This window comes from Diospyros lotus, chromosome 11, assembly GCF_014633365.1.
Source record: "Diospyros lotus cultivar Yz01 chromosome 11, ASM1463336v1, whole genome shotgun sequence".
NCBI lineage: Eukaryota > Viridiplantae > Streptophyta > Magnoliopsida > Ericales > Ebenaceae > Diospyros > Diospyros lotus.
In genome coordinates, this window is record NC_068348.1 from 5,323,252 (window position 1) to 5,340,325 (window position 17,074).

The 17,074-nt window shown below is 37.0% G+C and overlaps 3 protein-coding genes across 10 annotated transcripts in view; 2 read left to right on the forward strand and 1 right to left on the reverse strand.

Annotated features, from left to right (window-relative positions):
* The first annotated feature begins 815 nt into the window (after window positions 1-815).
* LOC127813008 (26S proteasome non-ATPase regulatory subunit 8 homolog A) lies at window positions 816-9,019 on the forward strand. The gene is made up of 6 exons (XM_052353663.1): window positions 816-1,004; window positions 2,385-2,463; window positions 4,582-4,684; window positions 6,221-6,484; window positions 7,022-7,133; window positions 8,475-9,019. The coding sequence occupies exons 1-6, from the start codon at window positions 900-902 to the stop codon at window positions 8,613-8,615; spliced, it is 804 nt and encodes a 267-aa protein (XP_052209623.1). The 5' UTR covers window positions 816-899; the 3' UTR covers window positions 8,616-9,019.
* A 1,075-nt stretch (window positions 9,020-10,094) lies between these two features.
* LOC127813006 (protein ABIL3-like) lies at window positions 10,095-12,633 on the forward strand. Of its 8 annotated transcripts, none has more exons than XM_052353656.1 (10): window positions 10,095-10,208; window positions 10,427-10,569; window positions 10,801-10,883; window positions 10,970-11,120; window positions 11,293-11,398; window positions 11,555-11,636; window positions 11,713-11,775; window positions 11,854-11,942; window positions 12,040-12,140; window positions 12,283-12,633. In XM_052353656.1, exons 2-10 carry the CDS (start codon window positions 10,462-10,464, stop codon window positions 12,430-12,432), a joined length of 933 nt encoding a protein of 310 aa, XP_052209616.1. In that variant the 5' UTR covers window positions 10,095-10,208; window positions 10,427-10,461; the 3' UTR covers window positions 12,433-12,633. The 8 variants fall into 8 exon arrangements, with proteins under 8 accessions (XP_052209616.1, XP_052209619.1, XP_052209615.1 ...); XM_052353659.1 differs by having other exon boundaries at window positions 10,432-10,569; window positions 11,555-11,638; window positions 11,724-11,775; XM_052353655.1 differs by having other exon boundaries at window positions 10,432-10,569.
* Window positions 12,634-13,471: 838 nt separating this feature from the next.
* The window catches only part of LOC127813490 (uncharacterized), a 49,828-nt gene continuing 46,225 nt past the window's right edge, over window positions 13,472-17,074 (reverse strand). Inside the window, exon 9 of the mRNA XM_052354491.1 lies at window positions 13,472-13,685. Within this exon, the coding sequence (XP_052210451.1) occupies window positions 13,472-13,685 (214 nt within the window). The remainder of the gene's footprint in view (window positions 13,686-17,074) is intronic.

The following is a 17,074-nucleotide window of genomic DNA, read 5'->3' on the forward strand; positions in this document are numbered from 1 at the left end:
TATAAGGTAAGAGTTGGAGAATATATTTATGTTTTATAGTGCATGAGAATCAAAATTAACACCATCAAAGCTTCAAAAAAATTGCTAGGAAAATGTTGATTAAAAGATTCTTAATATAGTGGCCACATTTGTCCAAACATTTATGGACCATTTTTTCTTAATTTTAATGATTTAAGTTTCCTTTCCTCCTGAAATTAAATTTCTTCTTAATTTTTCATTGTCATTAACTCTAAGAAAAAGATCAATACAAAAAAGAATTAAAAGTGAACATTACTCCAATTTTTAATTTTAGATCGACCTTTAATTTTTTCTAACAATAGCAGTCTACATTTATTTAATTTTTGTTATGGATCACCATATCTACCTCCATGAGATATTATTATGATAAGTTATTGGGTAATCAATTGAATGATAGGTAGCACAAATTGCCCAACTAACCATCAAGAATACCGAAAAATTGTTCGAAAAACTAAGTAATATAAAGTATAAAAAGATTGATTAAAGATAAAAAAAAATAAAAAATTCGAGTTTAACAAGTCATGTTTTTGCTTATTATACATGGGTTTGAGTTTGTCACGTTATATTTTAACAACACCTAATGAGGATAGACCGTGATTTATAATTAACATAAGTTTCAAGCTAAAATTAAAATTTTGAGTAAAGTGTAATTTAAAATAATTAACAAAAACAAAACTAAGAGACCAAAAGGGGTAGTTAGTGAAAAACCAAAAATAAACAGCCCGGATCCATCAAGACGGGGTCACTTTACCCGGAGCATCTGGCATTGGGTTCGGATCCTATAAATTTACGGGGTCGGTACGTTTCTTGCACGCAAAGAAGGGAAGCAGGAAGCTTTGACAGCGAGGAGTTTGAGAAGGCAGCCCGCAAAATCGAGAGAGATGGATCCGAAGGTTACAGAGGTTTCGCAACTATTCGAGCGATTCAAAGCCGCTTTCGTTCGGAACGATTTCGATACCTGTTCGAGACTCCTTTCCCAGCTCAAGGTAACGAATCCATTTCCCGAAACCCTAATTCCTTTTTAGCTCTTAAATCGCTGTTGATTGGTGTTTCTGTTCTGTTTTTCTGGATCCGTTTTCTTGGAGTGTTATATGTTGTTTGTAATGATATAGAAGGTTCAAAAAGCTAAAGAAAAATGGGCATCTTCATTTTTCAATTGTTTTGAGATTAGATGATACGATGCGAGATATGTATATCTATATAGATATTTGTAAAATGCTGTTCCTACCGTAGGCGAAGGCAAGGCCGTTATCTCGGTTTGTTGACTATTGGAGGTGTTCAAAACAATTGTTAGAAACTGGGGGTGGGGGTTGCATAATGGCACATAAATCAAGAATTAAAGTAAATTACCTACTGCTTAAATGCGATTTCTTTTCTAGGGTATGAATGTTCAGCACTTGGCAGGGGAACTCTTAAGCAATGATCTGGGGTCACACTGATTAGAGCTTACTTTCCAAAAATGAGCAAGCTAAAGAAGCCTTCTCAAACTCTATCGATCTTCCTTCATAATCAATGCCGAATTGAGGACTAACCCTATACCAGGACTAACTGGCCCACTTGTAATCACACTTGCACCATTCACACCTGTAGAACAAACGTGTTAGTACAACCATAAAGATTGACTGAGGGCCATGGTTTATATGCATAATTTTACTTGTGTAAAAGCACAGAAACTAAGATTTCAAATTAGAAACAATATAGTGATCAGTCACATAAATTCAAATATATATCACAATCACAAACACTAAGATTTGTACATGGCACTGTCAAGCCTCAATGAAGAGGCTTGAATTCGACTATTTTAGAAGAGAAAGAGGGAAAGATCAGAGAGAGAATTTAGGAGGGAAAGTGAGAGAGGGAAATAGAGAGAGAAAATTGGAGGGAAAGAATTCAATTCTCATTCCACAATGAATTCCCATCCTCCCACTTAAGAGCCTTATATAGGCTGTTCCTCGTGGTTACATGCAACCTGAGGGTATTATGGTAAGAGCTACTAAGAGAATCAGTTAGCTCCCTCCAATTCTACAACTGAAAATTTAAAATGCAAATGAAAATTACAAAGCAGCCCTTGGGGTCGTAACATTCTCCCCCCCTTCAATTTCATTCTTGTCCCCAAGAATCCTTCACAGTAGGCCGGCCCCTCGTGGGAACCTTGTCAGCAACTCGGGTAGGTACTCGTGGGAACCTTGTAGAACTCTGTAATCTTGGTGAATTTTGAATCTTTGTGGGAATTATTAGGGGCTTTGATGTGACAAGTCATTGTTTTAGGACTTAATTTTAAAGGCTGCTGCTGCTATTATTACTTTCATTATTATCTTCTGCAATGACAATTTATATGGAGTCTTACTCATCTTCTTTCATTGCAGGTCTTGCTGACAAGTTTTAGGAGCCTTCCTCCATTGTTCGAGGAAACGCCAAATGCAATTCACGAATTGACATTAGCAAGTAATTTTCCTTACATAAAAGATAGTAATTGTTGTTGCTATCACTTAGAGACCTATGGCTTTGTCAATTAACATGATCTATGTATTTTTTGCAAATCCATGATATGGACTGAGAGAAACTGTAATCAGATTTTCTGGTTCTTGATGTTTATGGTTTTCCCATTGTTCTAATATTGCTTAATGAGTTAGAGATGTTTTAGTTCTTTCTATACTGTCTGTGATTTACATCATTAAGGACTCGTGGTAACTTGATAGTGTAGCTGCCAGGCTAGATTGTCGATTGATTCCTCTAACTACAAAGAAAAATGTTCCTTACTGTGAAAGACAGTTTTTATTGGGGTGGTAGTTATAGATGTTCAGATGGGCATAGGTGATAAAATTAAGGGAGTGGAAAGCATTCAAGTGGATTTCTGACAACAAACTTTTAGGGATGACTATACATGCTTGTGGTGTAGCTAGACACAACAAAAACTTATTAACATTAATTAGACAATATGCACCCGACAAAATTCATCAGCCATGTGTTGGGGGCTTCACTCTGGAACCTTGTACATGTGGCATTCTGCTGCATTGATCATGATAGAGCAGTGCATGACTATTGGTGGAGTGTGCATGCAATGCATTTCTTCATCCAGGAGTCATCTGTCCACGCAGCACATGTTGAAGTCCTAGTTTTTAACATTTTGACATGTCACTAACTTCAGGTGAAGTACAGTGAACATTGTATAAAATGTATTGAGTTGAATATTTCTTGTGAGATAGGTTGGTACTTAGGGTGCATTTGATTGCAAGCATGGAATTTGCATGGAAAGAAAATGTTTTCTAGGCAATTCAATTGCCTAGAATTAAATTCCAGGGAAAATGTCAATTGAATGTGTTTGATTGGCTTAATTTTTTACCTAGAAATTATTATAATTTTCTAACTTTTGGTGTTTGATTGTGATTATTTTTCACAAAAATAATCACATATACACATGCAGATAATTAATAAATACACAAATCAATAATCAATTACAAAAAACAAATCAAATATACATACACAAAATATTTAAAGAAATAAACCAAATGGAAACAGAGACCCAATTCATCCATCCTTCCTTCCTCGCTGCTATTGCTGTTGATGAAACAGAGAGATGGGGAGTTTCCAAGGATGGTTGCCCCTCTCTCTCTCTCTCTCTCTCTCTCTATATATATATATATATATACATTTCTGTGTCCCCTTTCTGCAACAAAGATGGTTGCCCCCCCCCCCCTCTCTCTCTCTCTATATATATACATTTCTGTGTCCCCTTTCTGCAACAAAGATGGTTGCCCCCCCCCCCCTCTCTCTCTCTCTCTATATATATATATATATATACATTTCTGTGTGTATATACACAGAAATGAGGATGAAGGAGGCCACCGCCCCCACCCGATGTCGAAGATGGATTCCATCTCCCAGCTGTTGCAGGCTCTGAGGATGAAGAGAGGCTGGGAATGAGAGTGCATTTGCCTGGAAAACAATTTCTCTCTCCTCCCATGGGAATTCATTTTCCAACAGAAGTGAGAAAAGAGGGTCATGTGACCCTAAGTGGGAAAAGATTTTCCATGGAAAATTTGGTCAATCAAACACTTCAAAAGTTAGAATTTAGGTGAAAAATTATCATTTTCCATGGAAAAGATGGCCAATCAAACAGGCCCTTAGTTCAGAATATTCAAAAGAATCAATCAATAATGAGGAATGTTGTGTGTAAAGAATTTCTGATTTTATAAGAATGACCTATTCAGGACATACCTTTATGATTAATAATTCCTTTTGAATATTTCTTGTGAGACAGGTTGGTAAGTAGTACAGAAAATTCTAAATAAGCAACTGATAATGAGGAGCAACTGATGATGAGGAGTGTTGTGTGTAAACAATTTCTGATTTTATGAGAATGGGCTATTTCAAGGGATACCTTTATGATTAATAATACCAGATTCGATGAATGTGTTTGTTGATTATAGATTATGTAAAGGTTTTGCAGTGACAGTCTAGCAAATATTTGAATGTTATGCATACCAATTCTCACTGCGTTACCTGCATTTCAAGTTGCATACTTCATATACTTATGATGTCAGTGACCATGACAACTTGTAGGGGATATTTATGAGCATGCAGTTGTTTTAAGTGTGAAGATCGAGGATCAGGATGCCTTTGAAAGAGATTTTTTCCAGCTGAAACCTTACTATACGGATGCACGGTAACTTCTCATATCTTTGTTACTTTTGAATCACCATATTTCATAAGTACTCATCAGAGTGGCTGGCAAAGATGAGATTGGATTTTAAAGGTAGTGGGTTCAGCAAAAGAATCCATGCACTTTTTCCTTTTGAAATTGACCTGAAGTCATATTTTCAAGAATACTTCTCCATTGTTCTTTCCCCCTCTACAGGTTATAATACTAGCATGGAAAGTGAAGCTGGAAAATAGATTGATTAAAATCCTTCGATTTCTGTCTGCTTGTCTGCTATTAACTAATATTTTTCTTCTCTCTGATTGAAATCCAATTTTTCTGATTTGGAGTCCAACCTTGTTTGGGTTAAGAAGCAGCGCTTGGACATATTAAGCAAAAGCACTATCTTGAGTTTAAGTCTCTTTCCTGCATGCTTATTTTTTGATTCATTATGTTAAGCACCACCAAGTTCAAAATATAAAAAAAACGGAGGTGATGGTTTTAAGATGGATGTGAAGCCATCCAAGAAAAGATAAAGTTGATAATGAGATTATTCATAATAAAGTTATAATGGCTCATATTGAAGATAAGACGTGTGACACAGCTAAGATAGTTTTCTCATGTGAGAAGAAGATCAATAAAGACTCCTATGAGGTGAGTGGATGAAATGAAACAAGCTTTTAACAAAAAAGGTAGAGAAAGACCAAGAAAAACTTGGTGGGAGGCTCTAAGGTATTATATGAGGTATAAGGGCCTTACAAAAGATAGGGTTTTTGATAGAAATGAGTGGCAAGCTAGAATATGTTTTTAGAACAGTCTTTGAGGGCAACTGCTATCTTCTTCATATCCGTGTTAGTTTTAATCATATCCATGCTGGTTTTAATCTGCTATATTAATTCTAGACATGAAAACAACGTGCAGGAACTTATCTATATTTTGGTCAATTTGATACAAGTTATCTAAGCATGTTTATGCATCATACATTTGCTACTTTGAATATACGCTCAACACAGTAAAGGTATAACCATTCCTTCCACATTTTGATTAAGTACATCTTCCTGAACTACTGGTAAAAAACAATCACCTTTCACCAAACCTTAAACCCCATTAGGTTGGGTTCAGCTTGATGCATTCTAGCTTTGCTAATCATCTCTTGATACGTTAGGTATAATCCATGTATCCAACAGATTTTATGCTGATCAGTGGCTACATAATGTTAACTCTCGTTTTTATTTGGGCTTTGGATTGATGGTGATGGGGAGTAATACCTTCAACTTCACTACCAGAAGTGTTAAAGAGGACTTCCCAATTAACAGACTGTATTATAATAGTAACAATAAAGTCTGTAGACAATTCAATTTCTAGTTGGATATAGTGGGGATGGTTGATTGGGTGTTGTTGGTGAAATGGGTGGTCAGTGTACAGTGTGAATTTTGTCAGACTAAGGTGGGTCACGATTGTGATCTCCAACTGCCTCAAAGATCTAATTTATTGTTGACTTGTTTGTGGTTCATCTTTTCCTTCTTTTTTCTTGCACTCACTTCTTTATCCTGGATGATGCAGTGGCCGTCTTCCGCCATCCCCTCAGGAGAATCCTATCCTAGGTCTCAACCTTCTGAGACTTCTTGTTCAGAATAGAATAGCCGAATTTCACACTGAACTGGAATTGCTTTCAGCTAGTGCTCTGGAGAACCCCTGTATCAAGCATGCAGTGGAGTTGGAGCAATCTTTCATGGAAGGGGCTTACAACCGTGTCTTAAGTGCAAGGCAGACTGTACCTCATGAAACTTATGTCTATTTCATGGATCTGCTGGCAAAGACAGTCAGGTAACTGTGTGGTTTAACTTATGGAGTAATTGAAACAATAGGAAAAGGGTTAAGGGCAACTGCCAGATGTAGTAGCTGCTTTTTAGGGAGTTCATTTAATACCCAGTTTTCATTTGTTTGGGTGTGAATTTTGCATAATAGCACTCATATCCTTTCAAGTTGAATAAATAGGTGCAGCAGATAGTTAAACTTTTAGGATTTTATGTGATAATCATATTTTAATCAAATGCATTTTGCTTAGTTGTACTTCTTCCTTGTACCCATATCATCTACTTGTAGCAGCTTTTACTTTCCCACTAAATTAGAGTGATGTTAAGTGGTTTTATGTTTATAAGTATGGCACTTATATTTCTGTCCTTTTCTCTACATTTTGTTTATAATGTCATTTTAGTGATCTAAGTAGGATTTAATTTCTCTAATGAACATATGTGCTCTGGAAATATTATTCACACTTGTCCTTTTTCTTATTGTTTATTCCACCTTGCCATCTGGAAGGGGTAGTATGTCATTTGCTTAGTAGTTCATTGTCTTTTACAGGGATGAAATATCTGGATGCAGTGAAAAGGCCTATGATTCACTTTCTATTAATCATGCCCGACAAATGTTACTGTTCTCCTCTGACAAAGAACTTTTTGAATACATCAATGAGGTAAGCTTCCTACTACTTAGCTCATTTTATTCTTATAATTTAGGGGTGTAAATGAACCTATACACTCTCGTGAATGAGTTTGATTTTGGTTCATTTATGTTGATTTATTAATTGGACGAATTTGAACATGACTTTAAAGCTTGTTTAATAAATGAGCCAAGCTTGATCATATGTCTGTTCAGCTCTATTATGATCATGAGCAAATTCTTCAACATTTATATATTGGCTAGTTTATTTCTCATTTGAAAATGGTATATATATGTGCGCACATGCGTGCGTGTGTGGATGGTGTCAAATATGCCAAACTTGGTATGAATCTTTAATTTTGTCTTTTAGACTTTGTCGTTGCCCCATTTATTTATATTTGTTTTTTTATATCTACCAATGAATAAGCTCAGTTATTGTTCATGATTGTCTTTTCTCTTCACAAATAATTTCATTTTTTGCTCATGAACAGTCATTCATTGTTCACAAACAAGCTCAAATTTGATTCCCTGCTTTGTCCTCTGCTACAAGTGCATTTGACACTCGTTGTGTAGGGCATTCCTTTGCCAAGTGTAGACCACCACAAATGAAGCACCTGTTGCTAAATTTTGCCTTGGAATGGTCTTGGTCAGTGGCTTTACTTTTCTCTCAACACTATCATCCTTATTCTTGTCCTTGTCCCTGGGCTTACTTGCCTTTGCCTTAAAAGTCTTAGAAATTTGAAAGTCTAGACTGTCAGTGCTAACATGGCTGAATACGTCCTTGGCGCAATCTTGTTTATAACCACACATAATTATAAAAGATGATGATGGTGCATTTTTCTCATATAATTACAAAATCAAACAAGTAGTATTCTATTACAACTAATCTACCAACATCCTCCAAGTAAGAAATAAATATAAAACAACCTAGTCTTAATTTATTTCAAATTCAAACCAGAACTCTTGAAATTCCTTTTTCTTGTAATAAATTAATATACCTTCATTTCTTGATCCTTATCACATCTTTTTCATTATGGATTCTGCGAATATGTTCCGCCTTTCTCTATGTACAGGATGACCATGAAGCATGGTATATCAAACAATGCTCTCTGAGAATAGAGAAAAACTCATGCAACAGTTAACACATAATCTTTAATCCGGTGACCCTAATTTGGTTTTGAGAAAGTGCAGTTATGATGATGTAGATCTTAATTGGTATAGTGGAATTAAGTAAGGCAAATCACCCAGTGGTGAGAGCATGTAAATTGCCTAGCAGATGCAGTAAATGTGGTGTTTAGCATTGTTGTGTTTGCCTAGGGAGATGCCTTTTTCTGGTTATATTTGATTAGCATTGTTGTGTTTGCCACGCTTGCAGGATCATCCCGAGTGGGAGATAAAGGATGGTTACGTGATTTTCCAAAGGGCAAAAGAGTCTGCACCTTGCAAGGAGATACCATCTCTGCAGCTCATCAATCAGACGCTCAGTTATGCGAGGGAGTTGGAGCGGATAGTGTGAGGATGTTTTGTGAAGTGCACCATATGGCCTCATTCTATGGTCCTTTTACCCCCTCCCCATTCTGGATTTGTTAAATCAGAATTAAGGGTGATGAAAAAAGGCGGCCTTTGCTGATATATGACCTTCTTTGTATTTGATTTGTTTCACTCAGAATGCGTTGAGACCCTTTTGTCTCACTTTCTTTTTGTTTTTGGTGGAGGAATCGAGTGAATGACTTACATCTCTCTCTCTCTCTCTGTGTGGATGGATGGATGTCAATGTAGGTCAGGGGAGTGCGGCGCAGACCCGGCGAATGGGGCTTCGCCGGTTGGTTGGTAGTCAGTTAGTAGGGATGATGTCAGCTTCATGAATGTGATCACGAGTGTTTTTAACTCCTTGCTTTTAAATCCAACCACCTTATTAGATATACTTTTTAAATTTGACCAACTACAGTGACTAGACTTGGGCTAAACTGAACCATGGATAATCCTTCTAACCTCCCGATTGCATGACTAAACAAAAATCAAATTGAATTGGAGTGAGTGGGTTGGATACGTTTGGTGAATTTATCAAAGTTGTGTTTGATCTGAACGTTAAGTCATTAGAGAGGACATTTGATTAGTTGGCATTAGAATTAGTGTTAGGTTATTTTAAAAAAAGATAAAATTGGAATAAATGGTAAGTCTTGTTTTCAAACTCAAATCTGACTAAAATGGTGAATGTCAAATAAAGCCGTAGTCGGGAAAATATTATTATTATTATTATTGAATCCTAAAAAACAATGATTTTGGCATGAAATGAAGCACGTATGCTATGCGATGACCGACAAGGCCAAGCTAGTGATTGGACTTTTTGGTTTGGTAGTAATGGAATTAAAAGATGAGCGTTGGGATGGGGTTATCAATAACATATTTATATAAATGCATTTCTCATGTATGTACACTGGTTCTTATCCTTTGGTCTTCTTTTCACACCCTAATAAATGGACAAGCCATGCTCCAATTTTCTCTTATAAAGCAGTAAAATTACATTGTTGCTGGAGCTTAAAGGTCTTGTTTCAAGCACCGATGAAAATAAACTAGACAAACTTAATGCAGGTGTCTTAGGATAGGAGCTGTAGGAGAGCAGTGTTACTCTCCAAAAATAACAAAGTTGGGTTGGGTTAAAAGACAGGTCGAAATGCATACCCATTTCTAATGGGCACAGAGTTGTATGGAGCAGAAACAAATTTCCCCCACCATGGTACTAACAGCTAATGAAAGAGATGCTGATTTGAGAGTATTTTGTTTGTTTTTTAGTGCAACTCACCAGTTTCTGCTTCAAAAAGTGGACTTGATTTCAGCTTCCGTGACAAAAATGAAGGTTTTGTTTAGATACTCTGCCCCACAAGAACCTGCCCCTAACGCCCACGTCTCTTACCACTTGAATTATTGAGGAGCTTTTCAACTCTCTCTCTCTCTCTCTCTCTCTCTCTCTCTCTCTCACACACACACACACACACACACACACATGATGAGCTTGGCTTTGTGATGTTGCAGTTGTAGATTAAAGAAAAGAGACGCCCATGCTTGAGTTTTCCTCAAATGGACTGTGATTTATAAGAGGTTTCGGCGGGTAACTTCTGTTCTTGAACTTTGCCTATTCAGTTCTCTTGCCCTTTGTTTATCGCTAGTGATACCAGTGTTAAGCCCAACGCTGACACAAATGAAATCACCCCAAACGGATGATCAAAATAGTACTTGGGCCATGTAGACGAGTTTTAAAATTTTCTTCATCATCATCATCTTCTTCTTCTTTAGATCCTACTTCTTCCTTAAATCCTTCTTGTTAAGTGAAGGAACTTGGCCTAAGCTGTTCGTTCCTTCATATGGAGATGGAGACGGAGACTTCATGTACCCAAAGAGCCCCTCAAGAAGCTTCCAACTATGATGAACTCTTCATGCAAAACACCTTGCTCTTTGCAGATAGCTTGAAGGTACGATGATCTCCTGTATATTTATGGTTGTATTTCCATCGTTCTCCAAGCAACTCTTCATGCATTTCTTACGAGTTTTCCGCACATTTGCAAGGTTATATGCATACTACTCTAGTTGCTAGTAATCATCCATCATATATAGAAACATTTACAGGGCTAGCTAGCTAGCCTCTCCTTCTTCTGCAACTTTTGAATATAAACTGGCAGTGCTTCAATCAAATTCATGTTCAGGATTTGAAGAATCTTAGAGCACAGTTGTACTCGGCCGCAGAGTATTTTGAGCTAGCATATTGCAGAGATGGCCAGGAACAATTGTGAGTGACAAAAGAGAGTTCTATAATTTCGGCCCTATTATACCAAAATTGTTTTTCTTATGTCCACTACTTCTCAACGTTTACAGAGTGGTAGAAACCTTGAAAGATTATATCAGCAAAGCAATCATTAGCACTGTAGATCACTTGGGTTCTGTTGCCTGTAAGGTTAGCAATTTCCTGCAAGAAAAAATTGATGAAGTTTCTGGAGCAGAACTTCGATTTTTTTGTATGCAACAGGTACTACTCCTTTACATTCATCTCTTTTACCAAATTGACACCAGTTTTTGATTTTTCACTTGGGAATGCGTTCTTTGTTCAGTTCCATTCTTATTATGGTCTCTGTTACTCCAAACCAACAAGTTGAACATTCTTGAACTTTCTTGGTTTTGGTTTCTGGATGACACTTTAGAAATTAAGGACATGCCAAGAGTACATTCATTGCAGCGGCCTTTCAGAACAATCTTTGGTGATAAAAACTCCCAAGTTTCACAAGGAGTACATAGTTCCAGGTAAATGTGTGTTTGTGTGTGTGTGTTCTTCTGAGTAATATTTAGTTTCTGCCTCTTACCCTGCCATTCTCTTTACCTAGTTCCTATAGAGGTTTGAGGCTGGTAATCGGACTAGTGTTACAAAACTAGATGCGGTTTTAGTTGCATTTCTTTATTGTTCAGTTGCAGGGAAAAAGCATGTTGCCACTGGAAAGACTGGATCTATCTACCAATGTGCTGAACATGACTTGCAACAATCTGCGAATGGTGAGACTTTAATTTTCTTTCCCTTGATGTTGCTTCTGCTTTGATCTTTTTATTTCTAATATATTTATCCTACTTGTTTTGCCAGAAAAAGCTGGTCACGCAACAAGAATGGAGCCCCCTAATTCATATTTACTAAGGTACTAACATCGACTGATAAAATGCAAACTAATACCAAGCTAAATATTCATGCTCTAGTTTTTCGAACTGTAATGCAGGAAATGGCATTCTAGATTGCCTACTGTGGGAGTGGCTTCTAATTCTGGCACCTTTGCCTTTGCAAGGACTGCGTCCCACAAAGAAACAGGTTTGTTCAAATTGATTCGTTAGAATGGAAAATAAACATTCACTCAACTAGGAGATATTGTACTCACCGTTCTATGCGAACGAACATTATCGCAAAGGGGGAGGAGCAGTTTCGCCATATCGTTTTCTGCTCAGGCGCTCAGGATCTGTCAGTGCCAATTCAGTCATTCCAAACTCCTCCAACAGCAGTAGACAGCGGGTAAGAATTGGCAAAGCAGCAATGAATAATATATTTCAGTTCCAGCCTGAAATTATTTGTTAACATTGGATAGTGATTGCATAAAGTACAATGAATATGCCATGTTTATGACCTACAGAATACCTTTATGATGTATTAACAGTGGCCATCGGAGCCCAGGAGATCGGCTTCATTGAGTGCCAATGCTGAAAGGGACAGAACGAAAGAGATTCAACAATATTCCAAGAAAAGTAAACCTCTCTTCAAAGCATTGCTCAGCATCCGCAGGCAGAATAGAGATGGGAGAGTATAAAATACAAGGATATCAACTGAGAGGAGAGGAGAAGAAGCGTAGTCAGGAGAAATGCATCACTGTATTTCCTTTACAAGCTGCTGGTAGATGAATGCTTCAACTAATCATTCATCACTAATAAAATGTAACCATCACTGGAGAACGAAAAATTATGAAACGATGATTCATTTATGTATATCAACTGGAGCCATTGTTAGCTTTTGTTATAAGGCTTTTAACACGATTACAGACAACCAGCAATATATACACAAATCTGGTGGTCAATGATTGGGTTTCCCCCCTAGGTTAGGTTAGGTACAACATGATCAAATGCAACCACAAGCAAATACCCAGAATAGCCGATCTTTGCAATGTTCTTTTATTGTTAGCAAAACCTAGAGCATAAAAACGTAGCAGATCCAGCCCTTGAAGACAGCCAATGGAAGATCTCTTAGAATGCTCAGGACAGGTCATCTGAGCTTTTTAACACTACCTGCATGGTACAGACCATCTACTGGTGTTAAGAAGGTGCAAGCATAGGCTATAAAGACCAAGAAGCTTTCCTAGAATCCAAGATCAAAACTTGGGATTTCGTCCACTTTGCTCGTGCTCTTGTACACCTCAGGACTCCAGCAATTTGAATTTTCTATACCAGAAGAAGCTTCTTCATGCTTTTTCTTGGGAATTCCTGTCTCCTCATCTTTAGGCTAGAAAATACATTTTGAATGCACAAACAAACTTGTCAGCATCCAGCAGAAAAATGCGTGAATGGTACTGATATTCATGTATAAAAGAAAGAAACCTTGTAATTATCAGGGTAATAAGGACTGATTTATGGAGCTTAACAAAGGATCCAATTTTATATCCATATTAAGTGCGGATACATCTGACCAGAACTAAAAAGTGCCAAGCAGTAAATAGAAGCAATAGAACAGGAAGAGGCACTAAAACACTTACCTGGGGGAATTTCCCGTGTACACTTCCTCGGAGAACAGATTGCTATGGCAGTTTGATGCACCTGCAGAGTTCGATGCAAGTTAAGCCTCTGGATACAAGCAGATCAAGTGATTGATTCAGAAAAGTGGACAAAAAGGACGAGAAGCTTGCCTTTAGGAGACATTAATTCAAGGAAATTGCCTTCCAATGCCTGTGCTTGGTAATCATTAGGACAATCCAATGGAGCTTGAGGCTCCTCAATAGAAGAAGCTTGCTTCAATATGTTATTTGTGCAATCCACACCCAAATTTATACTTGGCATGTCAGATGCCTCTGAACTGCGATAGATAATTAATAGAAGTCACTATTTGCATAACTGATCCCTCAAGATATTATTTAATCAAAGATGCTATTTTTCCTGCTGTCTTTCATTTGTTTAAGTCTAGCAGTACAAGCAGGAAATGGTTACAACAACACAACTTACCAAGCCTTTATCCTACTATCTAAGAACTATCCATTTGGCACATTCCACATAGTAAGAACTATCTATTCTGTTTTTTCCCTAGCATATAGCACTATATGCACATATCCATACTCTTACAAGAACATGAGCTAGTCATAACAAACTGGTTTATCAAGTAAAAACAATCACAGACAGCTCTAAATTTGTTCTGAAGAACAAAGGTCTCATTTCATATTGTTGGAATATCAAATCAAAAAGTTTGAATACGGATAAGACCAAGAGATAAGATTGGTTGGAGATAAATTTGAATACAGATGAGACCAAGAGATAAAGTTGGTTGGAGATAAGGGAAGATTCAAAAAATTAAACTGATAAAGAGGTAAGTTCCTGTTGGAATTTTAGAGACATTGGTAGCTATGAAGTTAACGAACAAAAGCTGTAGAAAGAAAAACATGAATGTGAAGGCTGTAATCTCATTATTTTTATTCACATCATCATGCCTTTAAATAGGCAATACATGTTAACTGAATAACAAGAAAATAGGATTTACTGCTGGACTTAAATTTAAAAACAACGAAATTATCTCATCCCACTAAATTAGTAAACAGAATCAAAAACCCAATCATAACTGACAATTTTTACTCAGCAACTTTGAATCAATATTCAAGATTCCTCCTTGATTCAAAGTTGCAAAACTTTAACTTTTTATGGAGCACTTCTCTCCAAATTTCTTCCGAATTGTGAGCACTTCTCTTCACTTCTTGATGCACTTCTCATCACAATCAATACTTCCTTCAAATATTGAAAAAAAACTCAATTCAGTTTCATGGAGCACTTCTCTTCAAAAAAATTCTTCTTGGTGCACTTCTCACCAACTAGAAGAGCGTTTCCTCTTCAATTGCCCCTTCAACCGCCTTCACTGTATTTGCTTGTTCTTTCATATTAAATATGCAATCCTTTTTCAAATGCCCAAATCTTTTACACTGGAAGCATTGAGGCTTCCCCTTGTGCCAACAATCTTTCTCTTCATGACCAGGCTTTTTGCAATGGTCACATTCTAGAATTTTTCCTTTCTTCTTTGACGATGAACTCTTGGCAAGATAAGCTCCCTCCACCGTCTTTTCACTTTCTTCATTTCTCATAATCCTTCTTTGCTCCTGAGCTTGCAAGGCTCCGATTAATTCTACCTATGTAATTTGGCTAATGTCCCTTGAATCTTCAAGGGAGGAGATTTTTGCCTCAAACCTCTCAGGTAGGCTTATCAAGACTTTCTCTACGATCCTGTTGTTAGGTAGCTCTTCTCCCATAAGTATAATTTTATTTACCACCGTCATTAGTTTTTCAGAGAACTCTTGGATTGTATCCTTTTCATTCATTCTAAGAATCTCAAAATTTCTTTTGAGATTCAACACTTGTATTCTCTTCATTCTAGCATTCCCTTGATATAGCTCTTTCATTACATCCCATGCTTCCTTAGCCGTTTCACAAGCCATGATTCTTGAGAAAATTGATTCGGAGACAGCAGCGTGTAATTGAGATAAAGCCCTCGGAGCTTTAGCTTCTGCTTCTTCATGAGCTCTGATTTGATTGTGCGTAAGATTGTTGCCAAGTGGAGGTATCTCCCTTTCACTTTCGACCCACTGCCATAAACTGAGACCTCTCAAATGAACTTTCATTTTGACAGCCCATACTTGATAATTTTCTCCATCAAAAGCTGGTGGTGAAAGAGATGATGTGTTGGTGGAAGCCATAGAAATAAAGAAGGCGTTGATGGGTTCTCTCTCACAAGGCCCTTAAGATCATTGAATGCTCTGATACAACTGTTGGAATTTTAGAGACATTGGTAGCTATGAAGTTAACGAACAAAAGCTGTAGAAAGAAAAACATGAATGTGAGGGCTGTAACTTCATTATTTTTATTCATATCATTATGGCTTTAAATAGACAATACATGCCAACTGAATAACAAGAAAATAGAATTTACTGCTGGACTTAAATTTAAAAATAACGAAATTATCTCAACCCACTAAATTAGTAAACAGAATCAAAGACTCAATCATAACTGACAATTTTGACTCAGCAACTTTGAATCAATATTCAACAGTTCCTAAGAAAAATGAGGTTGTTGATTTCAAGTGGTAAGTCTAGCTTTAGTGATAAATTTTATCCTTTAAAAATATTCAATTTTCCTATTTTTTAGGAAATGTTGTAGAAGAATTCTTGTATATATACCCCATTCGTATACTCAATAAGATATTGAAGCAGTTTTCCATTTCATTAAGTTTGTTTTTTTTCCTTCCTCTCTAATCGAGTATTCTTCCAACGTTGCTTTCAATCAACTGTTTTTAGTTTTGTTCATGGTATCAGAGCTAGTAATCCTTCTGGTTGATTCCTTCCTTCCAGGTATCTCATCTAAACTTACTGGTCCCTGTGCTTATGGAGGATAATACCTCTTCCTTTGATAATCCTTCTTCCACCTCTTTGATCCCTGATGGTGATGCTCCATCTCAGTCTATGCCTTCCATCCTTTCAAACCTTGATTTCTATTCCCTTCAAATTACCCAACATAGATTGAACGGGACAAATTTCTAGGAATGGTTCCAATCAATCTTGTTGGTAATGAATGGTAAAGGAAAAGTAGGTTATCTCGATGGATCTCTTCCCATGCCTCCTAAAAGAGCACCTAACTACTCAACCTAGGATGCTGAGAATTCTATTGTAATGGCTCGGCTCATAAATTCCATGGAGCCAAAAATAGGAAGGACTTACCTATTCTACAAAACTGCAAAGGATATTTGGACAACGGTGCAAGAAATCTATTTAGACCTCTAAAACACCTCACAATGCTTTGAGATTCGATTAGCCATCATGACTACTCAACAAGGTAATGTATGTGACTGAATATTACAATGTTCTAACAGCATTATGCCAAGAATTGGATCTATTCTATGACTTAAACTGGCATTGTTCTGAAGATAGTGCCAAATATGTCAAGATGATTGAGAAGGAAAAAGTGTTTGATTTTTGGCATGGACTCAACAAGGACTTGGATGAAGTTCGTGGCCAACTCCTAGGTTCTAAACCTTTTCCCTCCATTCGTGAGGCCTTTGCTGAAATTAGAAGAGAGGAAAGCCGCAAGAAGGTGATGCTTAACAACTCATCTCCTTCAAATATAGGTATTCAAAACTCTGCTTTGGCAGTTCATCAGAATAGTCCATTCCATGAGAAAAATCAGAAGAATAAAGACAAGAATCTATGGTGTGAT